At 39.5% G+C, this 16,306-nt stretch overlaps 1 protein-coding gene and 1 long non-coding RNA gene across 2 annotated transcripts; both read right to left on the reverse strand.

The window, feature by feature from the left end:
* Positions 1–760: 760 nt before the first annotated feature.
* On the reverse strand, positions 761–1,767 carry LOC122602873. Its single transcript, XR_006324413.1, has 3 exons — positions 1,723–1,767; positions 1,270–1,324; positions 761–825 (listed from the first exon to the last, which is right to left on the reverse strand). It is a non-coding gene; the product is annotated as an uncharacterized LOC122602873 (long non-coding RNA).
* Positions 1,768–4,876: 3,109 nt separating this feature from the next.
* LOC122604272 lies at positions 4,877–6,127 on the reverse strand. The gene has a single exon (XM_043777160.1). The coding sequence runs from the start codon at positions 6,125–6,127 to the stop codon at positions 4,877–4,879; it is 1,251 nt and encodes a 416-aa protein (XP_043633095.1).
* Between the last annotated feature and the right edge of the window lie 10,179 nt (positions 6,128–16,306).

Below are 16,306 nucleotides of genomic sequence, written 5' to 3' on the forward strand. Positions count from 1 at the left end.
ATATCGGTCCGGTCCTCGGTTCCAAGTTTTTCTAAAAACGGTTCTCGGTTCGTGTAACACCTCACCGTTGGCGGAAACATGAGGTGTCATGAAAAGTACAGCACGACATGCAATTACATAGATACTGCTATATGAAATAGAATATAATGAATATATTTGAAAGAACCAAACTCGGTAAACCGAAAACATAAGAAAAAAAATTATTTTTTTTTTACATACCGCAGTAGAAATCCTCGGCCAGAAGATGAACCTGCCCCCACTGCGCCGTAGTGGGTTCGATACATCTCCCACTGCGCCGCAGTGAGAGGAACCAAAACTATTTCCGTGGGAAACCACTGCGCCACAGTGGGCAAAACTACCCCCACTGCGTCGCAGTGAGACACCTGATCAGCAAACCTAAACCATTCCAACACTTTAAACAAACTTGTAACATTCACAATTCAACATGAATTTTATAAAACACATTTCAAAGATGACCAATAACAATATAGACACATTTTGAACAAAATTACAACATAACTTGTTTCAAATTCCAAGGAGACCATCAAATGGGTCGTTTACCCAAATAGACATAATTTTCGCCCAAAATTCAATTCACAACCCTTCCAAAAAGACTTACACTTGACCATTTGCACAATTTTAATAGGGACAAGACCATGAAAACAAAATGTATCAAGAGCCAAAGGGAGAAGGAATTCTATGCCTCTAATACCAAAGTAGTCATTCATCCAAGAATGACCTAATACCTTCAAGTCTTGCCAAGGTCAACTTCAAGCTCTACAAATCTTTCAATTCAACCACACTAGTTCCTTCTTCCGGAACTACCTATAAGAGAGTAAACAACTAAATTATAAGCAAAGGCTTAGTGAATATACTTGCATACATTTACGAATACGAAAGAGGGCAAAGTACAAGGACTTTTACATGCAACCTATGGTATCGTCATGTCACATTTACATATGCACCTTGTACACTAACAATACATATATGGATCCATATAAGCTAAACAACATAATCATGATCATCTATCGGGGTTCTTAGGCCACCGGAGGTTCATAGGCCTCATTAGATCAACTATCGGGGTTCTTAGGCCCCGGAGGTTCTTAGGCCTCAACAAATGCTATGCCCCACATGGGCTAACGCCGCATCAATTACCACACATGGACAAATAAACTTCAACATGGTGGTCAACACCACCATGGACAAAAGGTTTCAACATGTGTAGTCAATTGATCCAACATATACCTAAAGGTATGCAAATATACTCACCTCCTTCGCAACTTGGAAAAATAAGGCTAATCGACTATGCACAACAAGCTTCAACCTATGATCATATCATAAAATGTATAAGTTTACATTAACAACTTGACTAGCTCAACCTAGTCATACTAAATCACTAGCCTTTCTAAACCCAACACAACCCATTTGTCATTGAATTACTTTCATTTCCCACAATCACAATAAGGTAGTTCAACCTACCATTTTCATTACTATTTCAATAACTAGAAAAACTCATCTTTTCTCATAAACTTAAATTATCACAAGAACTTATCAATTTTATAATCAAACACATCAAATAACTCAATGACAACTAGGTTAACTAAAGAATTGGGAAAAATCCATCCATAATAAATTTCTAGTAAAACCCCCCAAATTTGAAATCTCCAAGAACCCTAATTTCAAGAGAAAAAGGAGATAAAACTAGGTTAAGGAAAACAATACCTCAAACTTCCAAGAACTAATTCAAGACTTTAAGTTACAATTTCTTCTGCCCCAAATTCCTTAGGAATTTCAGCCACACCACAAACCCACAAACCCTAACTCTTCAAATTGCTTGATAAGGATTATTGGTGATGGTTATTATGATAGTTTCTATCTTGAATTGAAGGAATTGAGCTTTGATTTTTTTGAAGGAAATGGGAAGGAATGCATGAAAAGATAGAGAAAAAAAGAGTGGGAAGTGACTCACAAGTCAAATGGATGGCTGGCACTCTTTGGAGATGCCACGACCCATCCCACCTTTTATGGGTATTTTACCCGCTATCCGTTAAAGTTCCAACTAAATTAACCCCATATTCAAAAATAAAATACTAGGAAATTAATTTAATGTCAAAACTATGAAAAATGGTTAATTTCTTTTACCTTAAAATATTTGGGGTATTACAACTCTCCCCCACTTGAAACGGATCACGGCCTCGTGATCCAAGCCATATGCAAAGACGGATAATAAACTAGCACATCATGCTCGGATTCCCATGTACAATCGGACATCCTACCATGCTTCCACAATATCTTGTAAGTTCTCACCGTCTTATTTTGTACTCTTCTAAGCTCTTCCTCGACTATGGCAATCGGCTCCTCAATATAATTCAATTTATTATCGACCTCAATCTCATTCAATGGCACATACGAAGACTCGTCGGCAAGGCATTTTCTAAGATGTGACACATGAAAAGTAGGGTGAATTCCCGATAACTCTTCTGGTAACTCCAAACGGTATGCAACTTTGCCAACTTTAGCCACAATCTTGAATGGACCAATAAAACGAGGACTCAATTTTCCACGCTTCCTAAATCGTAGAACGCCTTTCCAAGGTGAAACTTTTAACAAAACACGATCACCTACTTGAAATTCAATCGGTCTTCTCCTTTTATCCGCATAAGACTTTTGCCGATCCTGAGCTGCCTTTAGTCTTTCCTTGATCACATCAATCTTTTTGATGGTTTTCAACACTACCTCCGTGCCCCCTATTTCTCTTTGACCTACTTCTCCCCAACAAACTGGTGATCGACACTTTCTTCCGTACAACATCTCATACGGTGGCATTTGAATACTAGAATGGTAGCTATTGTTGTATGAGAATTCTACCAAAGGCAGGTGAAGATCCCAAGTGCCTCTAAAATCGATTATACATGCCCGAAGCATGTCTTCAAGTGTTTGGATGGTTCTCTCACTTTGACCATCCGTTTATGGGTGGTAGGCGGTGCTAAGCTTGAGCTTGGTGCCCATATCATCGTGGAATTTCCGCCAAAAGTGAAGTAAAACGGGTATCTCTATCCAAAACAATTGAGATAGGAACTCCATGTCTAGCTACAACTTCTTTCACGTAGATCTTTGCCAACACTTCGGATGATGATGTCTCACGGATAGGAAGAAACAAGGCACTCTTGGTTAATCTATCAACTATCACCCATATTGTATCAAATTGGTTTCTAGGGGTCTTGGGCAATTTTGTGATGAAATCCATGGTGATCTCTTCCCACTTCCATTTGGGAATTTCCAACGGTTGCAACATACCATAAGGCTTTTGATGCTCCGCCTTCACTTGTGCACAAGTCAAACACTTCTCGACATACTTCACTACATCACGTTTCATACCGGGCCACCAATATTCTACTTTCAAATCATGATACATTTTTGTAGCACCGGGGTGGATGGAGTACTTGGATTTGTGAGCTTCATCAAGTAGAACTTGCTTCAACTCACAAGAGAACGGGATCCAAATCCTCCCAAAACGTAAGGTAAGGCCACGAGAATCCTTAGTAAAATATTGAATTTGACCTTGAATTCTTTCTCTCTTGGGATCTCGTTGCAAGGCCTTTTCTTGAGCTTCTTTAACTTGATCATGGAAATCGTTGGTGATCAAGACCCATAGGGGAGAAACAACTAAAGCATGATGAGAACTCTTCCGACTCAAGGCGTCCGCCACAACATTAGCCTTTCCAGGATGGTACAAGATCTCACAATCATAATCTTTCAAAAGATCTAACCATCTTCTTTGGCGATCATTAAGATCTCGTTGTTCAAAGAAATATTTGAGGCTTTTATGAGCGGAGTATATAGTGAATTTGACTCCATAGAGATAATGGCGCCAAATTTTCAAAGCAAAGACCACCGCCGCTAATTCTAAATCATGGGTAGGGTACCGTTTCTCATGCTCTTTCAATTGCCTCGAAGTATAGGCAATGACTTTACCCCGTTGTATAAGAACACAACCAAGGCCATTAGATGATGCATCACAATACACTACCATATCTGCAAGACCATCGGGTAAGACAAGAACCGGTGTTTGACTTAATCTGTCTCGAAGTTGTTGGAAAGCCATTTGTTGCTCGCTTTTCCATTCAAACTTGATGTTCTTTCGAGTCAACTTGGTCAGGGGAGAAGCTATTTTTGACAAGTCTTGGATGAAACGACGGTAATAGCCCGCTAGACCAAGAAAACTTCTAATTTCCGACGGATTCTTAGGTTGCTCCCACTTCATCACAGCACTAATCTTAGCCGGATCCACCATGATTCCTTCACTATTAACAACATGGCCAAGAAATTGCACCTCCCTTAGCCAAAATTCACATTTGGTGAATTTGACATAGAGTTTCTCCTTACGCAACGCTTCCAACACCTCCCTTAAATGAACTTCATGATCGGACGAACTCTTGGAATAAATGAGAATATCATCAATGAAAACGATCACGGGCTTATCGAGCATAGGGCGACAAACACGGTTCATAAGGTCCATGAAAGCCATGGGAGCATTTGTGAGTCCAAAAGACATGACAAAAAACTCAAAATGACCATAACGAGTCCGAAAGGCGGTTTTAGGAATATCTTCTTCGCGTACCTTGAGTTGATGGTAACCCGAACGAAGATCAATTTTTGAAAAATACGAAGCTCCTTGAAGTTGATCGAATAAATCGTCGATTCTAGGCAAAGGATACTTGTTCTTCACGGTGACTTTGTTGAGCTCGCGATAGTCGATGCACATTCGCATGCTTCCATCCTTCTTTTTGACAAAAAGTACCGGTGCACCCCGAGGAAAGTTACTAGGTCGAATAAAACCCTTGTCAAGCAATTCTTGTAGTTGCTTCATCATCTCTTACATTTCCGTTGGAGCCAAACGATAAGGAGCTTTAGCAATAGGATTAGCTCCCGGAATAAGATCAATTGAGAATTCAACTTGTCGTTCGGGAGGAATGCCCGACAAATCTTCGGGAAAAAAATCGACAAATTTATTAACAATAGGGATGTCTTCTATAGATAAGGGTTTCTTCTCAACATCAACGATGTGAGCAAAGTAAGCATGACACCCATGAGATATGTAACGTTTGGCACGGGTGAAAGTGCACACGGGTATAGAACGCTCTTTCCTATTACCATAAACCACCAAGTCTTCGCCCCTAGAGGTCTTCAAATATACCGCTTTTTCATCACATGCGATCTTGGCATTGCAAGAGCTCAACCAATCCATACCCAAAATTATGTCAAATTCCCCCATTGGAAAAGGAATCAGATTAGCTTGAAAGAGTTCCGAAGAAATTTTGATCTCATAACCTTCATAAATTTCCTTCACTAATTCTATCCTACCATTACCAACCTCAACTTGCAAAGTATTTTCTAAACATGATTTAGACACGGGAATAACATGAATTACCTTAGTTGCAACAAATGATCTATTCGCCCCCGAATCAAAGAGAATTCGCATAGGCACATTGTATACGAGAAATGTACCTGTGACAACATCGTTGGTGTTTCTAGCTTGCTCCATGGAGAGTTGGAAAGATCTTCCTCTTGGATTCCCATGTGTTTGAGCATTCTTTCTCTCCGTTTCCCTTCTCCTTTCTTCTAGCCTCTCCTCCTCCGTCAATTTTGGGCATGAACTTCTCATGTGGCCCTCTTCGAAGCACTTAAAACATATAATGGGCTTGTGGGGTTTTGACTTGCATTCCCGGCTTGTGTGACCCGGTTTCCCGCAAGTATAGCACCCCCTTTCCGATGCCTTACAAATTCCGGCATGATTTCTCTTGCATTGACGGCAAAATGGGCTGTTTCTTTCATGAGAGTTGTTACGGGAACTACCCTCCTGTTTAAACCGTTTGTTTGGAGAATTCACATCTTCGTGCTTCCTTTTTAACTCACCTTCATCCACCCTAGCCATCTCAATTTCGTGGTCCCTAGCCACATCCGCCAACACGGAGAAGGACTCCATTTGGCGTAGGCTAATCTTCTCTCGAAGGTTCTTTTTCAACTTCAAGTAAAATTGCTCTTTGAGCAACTGATCATTCTCAAGAAATTCCGGACAAAATTGAGCCTTGTCCAAGAATTGGGCTCGAAATTCGTTCAAACTCATACTACCTTAACAATCGTTGAGAAATTCACTTCTCAACTTAGTAACTTCGGCCTCCGACCTAAATTCTTTGAAGAACATGGTCTTGAATTCGGGCCACTCTACATTATCCAAGGCTTCCTTCTTGATTGCCAACAACCCATCCCAACATCTCTTACCACTATTCCTAAGCATACCCACCGCGAATACAACCTTCAAATGTGAGGGGCATTGACTAGTGTGGAATGCCCCTTCGATCTCCGATATCCATCGTGTACAAACAATGGGATCACGGTCTCCGTGATACTCCGGTGGGTGGCAAACTTCGAAATCCCTGAAAGTGAACTTCTTCTTGTAAAATCTTTCTCTAGTCACTTCTACTTCTTTTTCGTCTTCAGTTTTCTTGCCCTTATCCTTGGCATCTCTTTTCTCAAACTCCCGTTGCACATTGACCGCAACCTCTTCTCTAATCATTTGAGCAATGTGGTCGTTCATTGCCCCTTCCATCGTTTGATTTAATCTCTTGAGTAAAAGAGGAGTGTACTTTTCCAACGCTCTCCCTATTTGATCGGAGATGTCCATGCTATGCCCGGGAAAAAGGATTTCCTTTTCGTTTCTTCTATTGTGTTCATCCTCTTCATTATGATTTTCAGCCATACTATAATAAGAGTAGATAAAACTGATTTAAATATACACCCTATTTCTCTCGAACTAAAAGTCAAAACCTATACTTTTATACTAAACTGTCCTAAGGTTTGATGCCGTCAGTTTATAAAATTGTTAGTACTTCAACCACAATAAGGTCGGCTTCTTATTGTGCTTTAAATACTAGTAAGTGGATAAACTAGCATCATCAAACGCATCTTTCGGTCCCATATAAAATTTCGGTCACCTAGAGTCGAGTCTCAACTAAGGTTTAAGTCTAGGCACTCTCTACACGAAGGAATACCTAAATCCCTTAAACCTGGCTTTGATACCAACTTGAAAGAACCAAACTCGGTAAACCGAAAACATAAGAAAAAAATTTATTTTTTTTTTACATACCCCATTGTGCCGTAGTGGGTCGAGGACTCCCCACTGCGCCGCAGTGGAAATCCTCGGCCAGAAGATGAACCTGCCCCCACTGCGCCGCAGTGGGAGGAACCAAAACCATTTCCGTGGGAAACCACTGCGCCGCAGTGGGCAAAACTACCCCCACTGCGTCGCAGTGAGACACCTGATCAGCAAACCTAAACCATTCCAACACTTTGAACAAACTTGCAACCTTCACAATTAAACATGAATTTTATAAAACACATTTCAAAGATGACCAATAACAATATAGACACATTTTGAACAAATTTACAACATAACTTGTTTCAAATTCCAAGGAGACCATCAAATGGGTCGTTTACCCAAATAGACATAATTTTCGCCCAAAATTCAATTCACAACCCTTCCAAAAAGACTTACACTTGACCATTTGCACAATTTTAATAGGGACAAGACCATGAAAACAAAATGTATCAAGAGCCAAAGGGAGAAGGAATTCTATGCCTCTAATACCAAAGTAGTCATTCATCCAAGAATGACCTAATACCTTCAAGTCTTGCCAAGGTCAACTTCAAGCTCTACAAATCTTTCAACTCGACCACACTAGTTCCTTCTTCCGGAACTACCTATAAGAGAGCAAACAACTAAATTATAAGCAAAGGCTTAGTGAATATACTTGCATACATTTACGAATACGAAAGAGGGCAAAGTACAAGGACCTTTACATGCAACCTATGGCATCGTCATGTCACATTTACATATGCACCTTGTACACTAACAATACATATATGGATCCATATAAGCTAAACAACGTAATCATGATCATCTATCGGGGTTCTTAGGCCTCATTAGATCAACTATCGGGGTTCTTAGGCCCCGGAGGTTCTTAGGCCTCAACAAATGCTATGCCCCACATGGGCTAACGCCGCATCAATTACCACACATGGACAAATAAATTTCAACATGGTGGTCAACACCACCATGGACAAAAGGCTTCAACATGTGTAGTCAATTGATCCAACATATACCTAAAGGTATGCAAATATACTCACCTCCTTCGCAACTTGGAAAAATAAGGCTAATCGACTATGCACAACAAGCTTCAACCTATGATCATATCATAAAATGTATAAGTTTACATTCACAACTTGACTAGCTCAACCTAGTCATACTAAATCACTAGCCTTTCTAAACCCAACCCAACCCATATACGGCAAAGGTAAATGATATCCGTTGATTCGCTTAATGTTTTGAAAGTTCATTTTAACTTGATTTGGCATTTCTACGAGGCAACTAGTCTTCCTAAATCATTTGCTCCGAGTCTTAAAAATCGAAAGGCACTAGTACTCAATAAACATGTCTTGTCTTATTCATACTCTAATCCATATAGCCACACGTCTAAAGACTTAAATTGATAGTTAATGACCTTCTACAAACGGAAAAAGTATAGTCAGACGAACGCTCAGGTGACGGTTGTCACAGCATTACCCCGTTAAAAGAATTTCGTCCCGAAATTCAACTCGCACCCATCCCATTAAACAACTGGGGGTATTTTGCCATGAAATGATCTTAACGTTCCCAAGTATACTCAGGTCCTCACTTTGAATTCCAACGAACCTTGACTAGTGTGTACTTGGTTTTCTTTAGTTTTCGCACCTTGCGATCCACAATCTCTAACGGTTCTTCAACGAAATTCAACTTATCGTCAATCCTGATTTCGTCCATAGGTACATGACGATCTTCTTCAGCTAGACATTTTCGAAGATGCGACATATGAAACACGTCGTGAACTCCCTTAAGCTCTTCCGAAAGTCTTAACCGATAAGCTACCTTGCCAACTCTTTCTAGTATCTCAAAGGTCATATAAAACTAGGTCCGAGTTTTCCACTATTGTCAAATCTAACCACTCCTTTCCAAGACGAAACCTTTAGGAGTACTCGATCCCCGACATTGAATTCCAAAGGTCTATTCCTGACGTCAACATATTTCTTTTGTCGTTCTTGTGCTACTCTAAGTCGCTCTTTAATCTGGATTATTTTCTCGGCAGTCTCTTTAATAAGTTCAGGCCCAACCAACTGGCTATCGCCATAGTCAGACCACGCAACAAGTGATCTACATTCCCGTCCATACTATGCATTAAAAGGAGCCATATTAATACTCGTGTGATAACTATTGTTGTAAGAGAATTCTATCACGCTCTTGACATGTCTTCTAAAGTCTTAATCGTACACTCGCTTTGACCATCGGTCTGAGGATGGTACGCCGTACTCATGTCTATCCTAATTCCGAAAGACCTCTGAAATTTTCGCCTAAAATGAGAATTGAAACGAGTATCATGTCTGAAATGATCGGAACTGTTATACCATGCTTCGACATGATTTCCTTTACATACTTCTTCACCAATTCCTCTATGGAGACTTTTTCACGAATGACTAAGAAATGAGCAGACTTTGTCAGTCTATCGACAATCACCCAAATCATATCCTGACCTTCCTTCGTCCTAGGAAATTTGGTAATAAAATTCATAGTCACACACTTCCACTTCCATTCAGAAATCTCTGGTTGTTCCGCTTTCACTCGTAAATACGTCAAGCATTGCCTTACAAACACAACAACATCCTTTCTCATGCCAGTCCAACAATACAACTCACGTATGTCATGGTACATCTTGTAAGTATCCGAATGTACCGAATACATTGAATTATATGCTTCATTCATAATTAATGACCGCATTTCACTAGTGAAAGGAACCCATAGTTTGTCCACAAAACACAAGTCGCCATCGTCTCTTTTTTCCAACCCATACCTCGTAATTCCTTCTTAAGAAGTTCTTCATCATTAACAACCACTGATTGTGCTTCTATGATCTGATCTCTAGCACTCCTCTGCATACTCGTAACACGTACTCGTCTAGGCTTAACTCTTTCCTTACGTCTTAGAGCGTCGGCCACAACATTAGCTTTCCCCAGATGGTAACGAATGTTACAATCGTAATCACTGAGTAACTCAAGCCATCTACGTTGTCTTATATTCAAATCTTGTTGCGTGAAGCTATGTTGTAGACTTTTGTGTTCATTATAAATTACACACTTGGTTCCATACAAATAATGTCTCTAGCACTTTAATGCAACAACCACTGCTCCTAACTCTAATTCATGAGTTGTGTAGTTTTTCTCATGGACCTTCAGTTGTCATGAGACGTATGCAATCACCTTGCCTCTTTGCATGAGTACACAACCTAATCCTTCACACGATGCATCGCAGTACACTACAAAATCATCTGATACTTCAGGCAGACTCAAAATCTGTGCATTACACAACCTATCTTTCAAAATCTGAACGCATTTTCTTGTTTCTCACCCCAGACATACGGTCTGTCTTTCTGTATCAACTGCGTTAGCGGTAGCATAATCTTAGAAAATTTTTCAATGAACTTCTATAATAGCCCGCCAAACCAAGGAACTGTCAAACCTCAGTCGGCGTCTCATGCGTTCTCCAAATCTTGACTGAATGAACCTTGATAGGATCTATATGTATTCCCTCCTTGCTCACAACATGTCTCAAAAGCGTACCTCATTCAGCCAGAATTCACATTTAGAGAACTTTCCATACAGTTTTTCTTTCCTCAACAATTCCAGTACATTTCTCAAGTGTTCAGTATGTTCCTCTTTTGTCTTTGAGTAGTTCAAAATGTCATCAATAAACACGATAACGAACTTGTCCAAATACAGTCAACACACTTTATTCTTCAAGTCTATGCACACTGCCGAAGCGATAGTTAATGCAAAGGGCATCACTGTAATTTCGAATTGTCCGTATCTTGTCCTAAAAGCGGTTTTTGGTATGTCGTCCTCATGTACACGTAATTGGTGATACCCTGAATGTAAGTCAATCTTTGAGAAACACTTTGCACTTTGGAGCTGGTCGAATAGATCATCAATCCTAGGAAGGGGATAACGATTCTTCACTGATAATATATTCAGCTCACGATAGTCGATACACATACAAAATGAACCATCCTTCTCTTTGACGAATAAAACACGTGCTCTCTGTGGTGACTGACTAGGTCTAATAAATCCCTTGTCTTTAAGTTCTTTTAGTTAATACAAGAATCAAATTGTCGAGATGGAGGTAAGCCGGGTAGATCATCAGGGAAAACATCCTGATAGTCAAGAACGACAGGGACATCAGTCAAGTTAACCTCTTTAACAGACGCACTCATGACATGCCCCTCAAAAGGCTCAAACCACTCACACTGAACTTCTAGTATCTCGCCATTAGGTAGGAATAAGAAAGTGGGTTATAAAGAAAAACCTTAGGGTCGATATCTCATAGAGCATGATAAAGATAAAGAAATGGTAAAAGTTACGACCTTTTGGAACTTAATCTTCTGAATCAAAAGTTAAAAAGGGAATTATATTAATTTTTGCAATACATAGTATCGTCGCATCGACCAATGACATCCGGTCCATATCAACAATAACGTCAAAACTCCCCTTTTGAAAAGGTACTAAGTCAATAAAGAAAGCATAGTCATTAAGAACTAATGTGCACGAATGAATGACCCGGTCTCGTCTGTCTAGCTCTCAGGTATCCAGTTGTACGTCAATATATATATATATATACATAAGACTCGGTCTAGTATTCAATAAAAAAACGAAACTGGTCGCGGCAAAACTATAGTCAGCTCTCGAGTCAAAGAACAGTAGCATAAAGATCATTTAGAAGAAAGTCCCAGTAGCACCATCGAATCATTACGAGTCTCTGTTGCATTTAGTACATACGCACGACCTCTAACAGCTGTAACTTGATTGCCTCTGAGGACATGTGTTCAGGGTAGTCTCCTCTGATTCAATGATAACCCATTGAACGGTGCCCTCTGAATTCTTGATTCCCTACCGTAACTTGCAAAATGCCTAGTCTTATGGCAGTTAAAAGATGTCATGCAATTTGATTCTCCGCATGTATGAAGATTCCACTTTGTACACTAAGGGTGAGGACCCACATATTCCTTCTTGCCAACGTCAGTCACTACGAATACCTTGCCCCTGTTCTGTCTCTTCCCATCAGATCGCCAAACTTTCTTACTACTACTTGCCCCACTACTTTCCTTTGTCTTTGTCCTAACAACAGTAAGAGTTCCTCACTAAATCAACTCATCAGTCATAGCCTAGTATCTCAATATAGCCTCTTCCAGAGTAAGCGGATGAACAAGAACCATAATCGACCTAACCCAAGGGATCAACAAAGATACTTCTCGATGCCTTTGCTCTCGGATTAACCAACTGTGAAACCATCCTTGACAACTCATTCAAACATGTAGCGTAACGAACATGATCAACACCAATCATCTTATACTCCAAAAGTTCTTGATAAAGCTTATCAGTTCACTTGTCGTATAGAACTTTCTCGTCAGCAACTCCTTAAAATTTTACCAAGACATCGCCTCAGCCACTACTCTGCCTCTGGCTCAACATTGACCATTCCACAAAGATAACGCATCCAAGGTAAAGAAATTGCCATATAACTGAACCTTTGACCAGGTGTACACTCACTAATGTCAATCACAGCTTCTGTCTATCTAATCATTGAATAAATATGCCTGTTCCACCTCTGCTAAATAATCTTGCATGCCACATTCCTTGACGATTTTGTAAGTAAAACATCTGACACCACTTCTAGTCTCTCTTAGTACATTTCCTATACGAATTCTCTCATCAGCATCTTCATAGTATTCACTAGTCTCTTCATTCACTGTTTCCTCATACTGTGCATCCTTAGCTTCATTATAATTCGGCCCTTCATTCGTCGCATTTCATGTCAGGACAGCATTGATGACTTGAGTAATTGCGGCAATCGTCTCCGTTTGCAGTAGCTCTCATCTCACCGTTATTCCGCACACGTTAGTATACCTTTGGAACGTTATTCGCAAAGAAACACTCGAAAATGTCAATGCCTATGTCACATGTTACACTCAGCAAGCTCTCTCTTCTTATGGTCTAAGGGATGCTATCTAAAACTTAAACTACTCATGCAGTCCATGTCAATGCAATACATATATACATATATATATACTACTAATATATAATCCTATATCGCAGTTAAAATGTAGTCCGAATCTAACACCTACATCCGTTGCACTAGCGGTGTATGTATACAGGGTGTACCAGCGGCTAACCCTCCACACCCCTAGTACATCTAATGCAAGGTCGGATCGCGGTACTGGTATGCTCTCTAGTTATTGGCTCGGTATGTATACAGGGTGTACCAGTGGCTAACCCTCCACCTAACCAACACCCATTAAGCAGACCAGGGTTGCTACCACACTCTCACTACAAGTGCAATCCGTGATGTCAATAACTGTCGCAAAGCATGGCGGTAATCATAGAACAGTTGATCAGGCTTTTCTATGATTATCGCTATGCGATACTAGTTAGCGCCATCACTTCATCTTGCTCTAATACACATAAATAATCACAATAACACCGAAAGCACACAGTCACCAAATGCTAGACATAGTCAAAATAAACACAGGGACAATAAGTCTCAATAGGATATGAACTCAAAATATGAGCGTTGGCGGAAATATGAGGTGTCATGAAAAGTACAGCACGACATGGAATTACATAGATACTGCTATATGAAATAGAATATAATGAATATATTCCCAAAACATGAGTTCAAAGTCATGACAATGCTAGGAAAGCTTATTACAAGTACATCCATAAAAGGAATAAACCAAGGCATGCAACCTTAAAGTCTGACAAAAGTAAGGAGCACTAATCTCCGATGTTCAAGCCTAGCATAGCAGTCTTTATCCCTGATTAGTCTGAGTACCTGAAAAGTATACTAAAATGTGTTAACACAAAGGTTGGTGATTTCGTAGGTTTTAGTTAAAAAGTATAGTAATAAATAAGTCTTATGTCGATTCTTTAGAAACAAAATAGGTAGATGTTCAATATATAGTGAGCAGAGCTACGCCATAGTCCAAGTACTCAAAGCGTGGCCTTACGGTACCTGCCTTAGATAATGATATGTGGCCTTACAGTTCAACAACTTGCCTTGGTGGCGTTACAGTTAAACAACTTGCCTTAATATAAGTCTCCAATGCACACAATAAGTACGTCTCAATAAGCACAATCATTAAACACATAATCACACATACAAACAAAAACAAGCACGTCACATGGCATCAGTAACTCTATAAGAACCGGCTCTATATTGAACATAAATAAATATCGACAAACTGTTTTAAAAAGTAGCAGTATACTTTCCACCCCAAAGCACGTAAAAAGAGGGGCTACGAAACTCACCTGAAAAGTGTTATGAAAGTATAACGGACGAGCACGACAAGCACAATCAAAGTTCACGACAATCAACATCTACCAATAATACATGACAAGTCACAATGAAAGTCTTTGGTCTTAAGTCTTAGCCTATTAGAAATGCCTTTAAGTGCACATGTCTTTATTTAACTTCTAAAACGACGTTTGACAAAATTCGAATAAACCGAACAAGAGTCTGGATTTGACAACAAAGTCCTTTATTAAGTTCAAACACATTATTATATCAATACAACCTCATTTGAAATCATTTTATAGTTCAAAATAAGTTTTACTCAAATTTACTGAAAACTAGACAAAACCGGAGATTTTAACCGAAAAGCTTACGAAACCGAAAAGAGTTGAGGTTGAGCTCAACCTAATGGTTGAACTCGACCAACTAAATCCCAAATATGTTATTTTAAAATCTTTTATTCATATGTTAGCCAATTGGACCAAAACTACACCTTTTGAGAAAACTAGTCAAGTTTAAGAACCAAATAAACGCGTATGGACACGATAGGCTAATGAAATTGACTATATGAGTAGGGAAGTGGTTGAACTCAACCATGGCAGGTCTAGTTCGATCTGGATAGAGGTCAAAATGATTCTTTTCCAAGTCTTAAAGGTCCGAGAGTTAAAACAAGTCATTTCGGGTCAAACTAGGAACCTTACGAGCCGTTTAAGCGACAAAAGTCAACAGAGGGTCAACCTAGACCACCAGAGGTTGAGCTAGACCAGCCTAGGTCAAGCTAGACCTGGCCGGGTTCGGATTCATACGCGATTTGAGCAAAACGAACGATTTTGACGCGATTTTGTTAAAATAACGAGATCTAAGGCTAGCCAATTCATACCCATGAGTCTTGATTGCACAAAAGTGTCACAAATCAGTACAAAAAGGGTGAAGTTCAACCGATTTCATACATCTTGTGATCGACAATTGCACAACCTTAGTCTTGGATACGGAATCGACTAGTTTTAGAGTCTTTTAGCCAAGTAAAGGATATCTTCAATTCTTGTAGTTGCACAAAATCCAAATTACATGAGTGCATAATGTATCAAATCAAAGCCTTAATCAAGGTTCAATTCGCTTCTTACACACAATTGTAACCGAAATTGCACAATCAACAATCAAAGACATGATTCGCTTAGCTTTTGATAAGGACCGAAAGAGTAAACATATGTATACATATAAAAACGAATTGGAGAGATTAAGAACAGAACTTACACAAGTTTTGATGAAGAGAATGATAATATTCACTTGTTTCTTGATCAAAGATTGAAGCCTTGATTGATTGAATGCGTTTAGAACCGAAATCGAGAGAATGATTCAAGAGAGGATTTGAAAGACAAACTCTTTTCTCTTCTTGTCTATGAAATCTGGATTTTTGTGATGAAAAGGGGTGTTTTTCAAAGAAAACCTTAGAGAGAAATCTTATGTGTGTAAACCCTTTTGATGGAATGAAAGATCAAGTTTATATAGGCATGTATATGGTTGAATTCAACCATGGTCGAACTCAACCAGGTCGACCTCGACCAAGTCGACCTCAACCAGGTCAAACTTGACCAAGATCTGGAAAATAGACTCTTTTACGAAAATGTGGCCGCTTGAATCGTCAAAAACGGAGTTACGGTTTGAAAGTTATGACCAATACAAAATCAATACGGTTTTCTGTTGTCAACTCGTTTAATTAATTAAAACGACGCCATATACGGCAAAGTTAAATGATATCCGTTGATTCGCTTAATGTTTTGAAAGTTCATTTTAACTTGATTTGGCATTTCTATGAGGCAACTAGTCTTCCTCAATCATTTGCTCCGAGTCTTAAAAATCGAAAGGCACTATTAC

This window comes from Erigeron canadensis, chromosome 6 (genome assembly GCF_010389155.1).
Source record: "Erigeron canadensis isolate Cc75 chromosome 6, C_canadensis_v1, whole genome shotgun sequence".
Lineage (NCBI taxonomy): Eukaryota > Viridiplantae > Streptophyta > Magnoliopsida > Asterales > Asteraceae > Erigeron > Erigeron canadensis.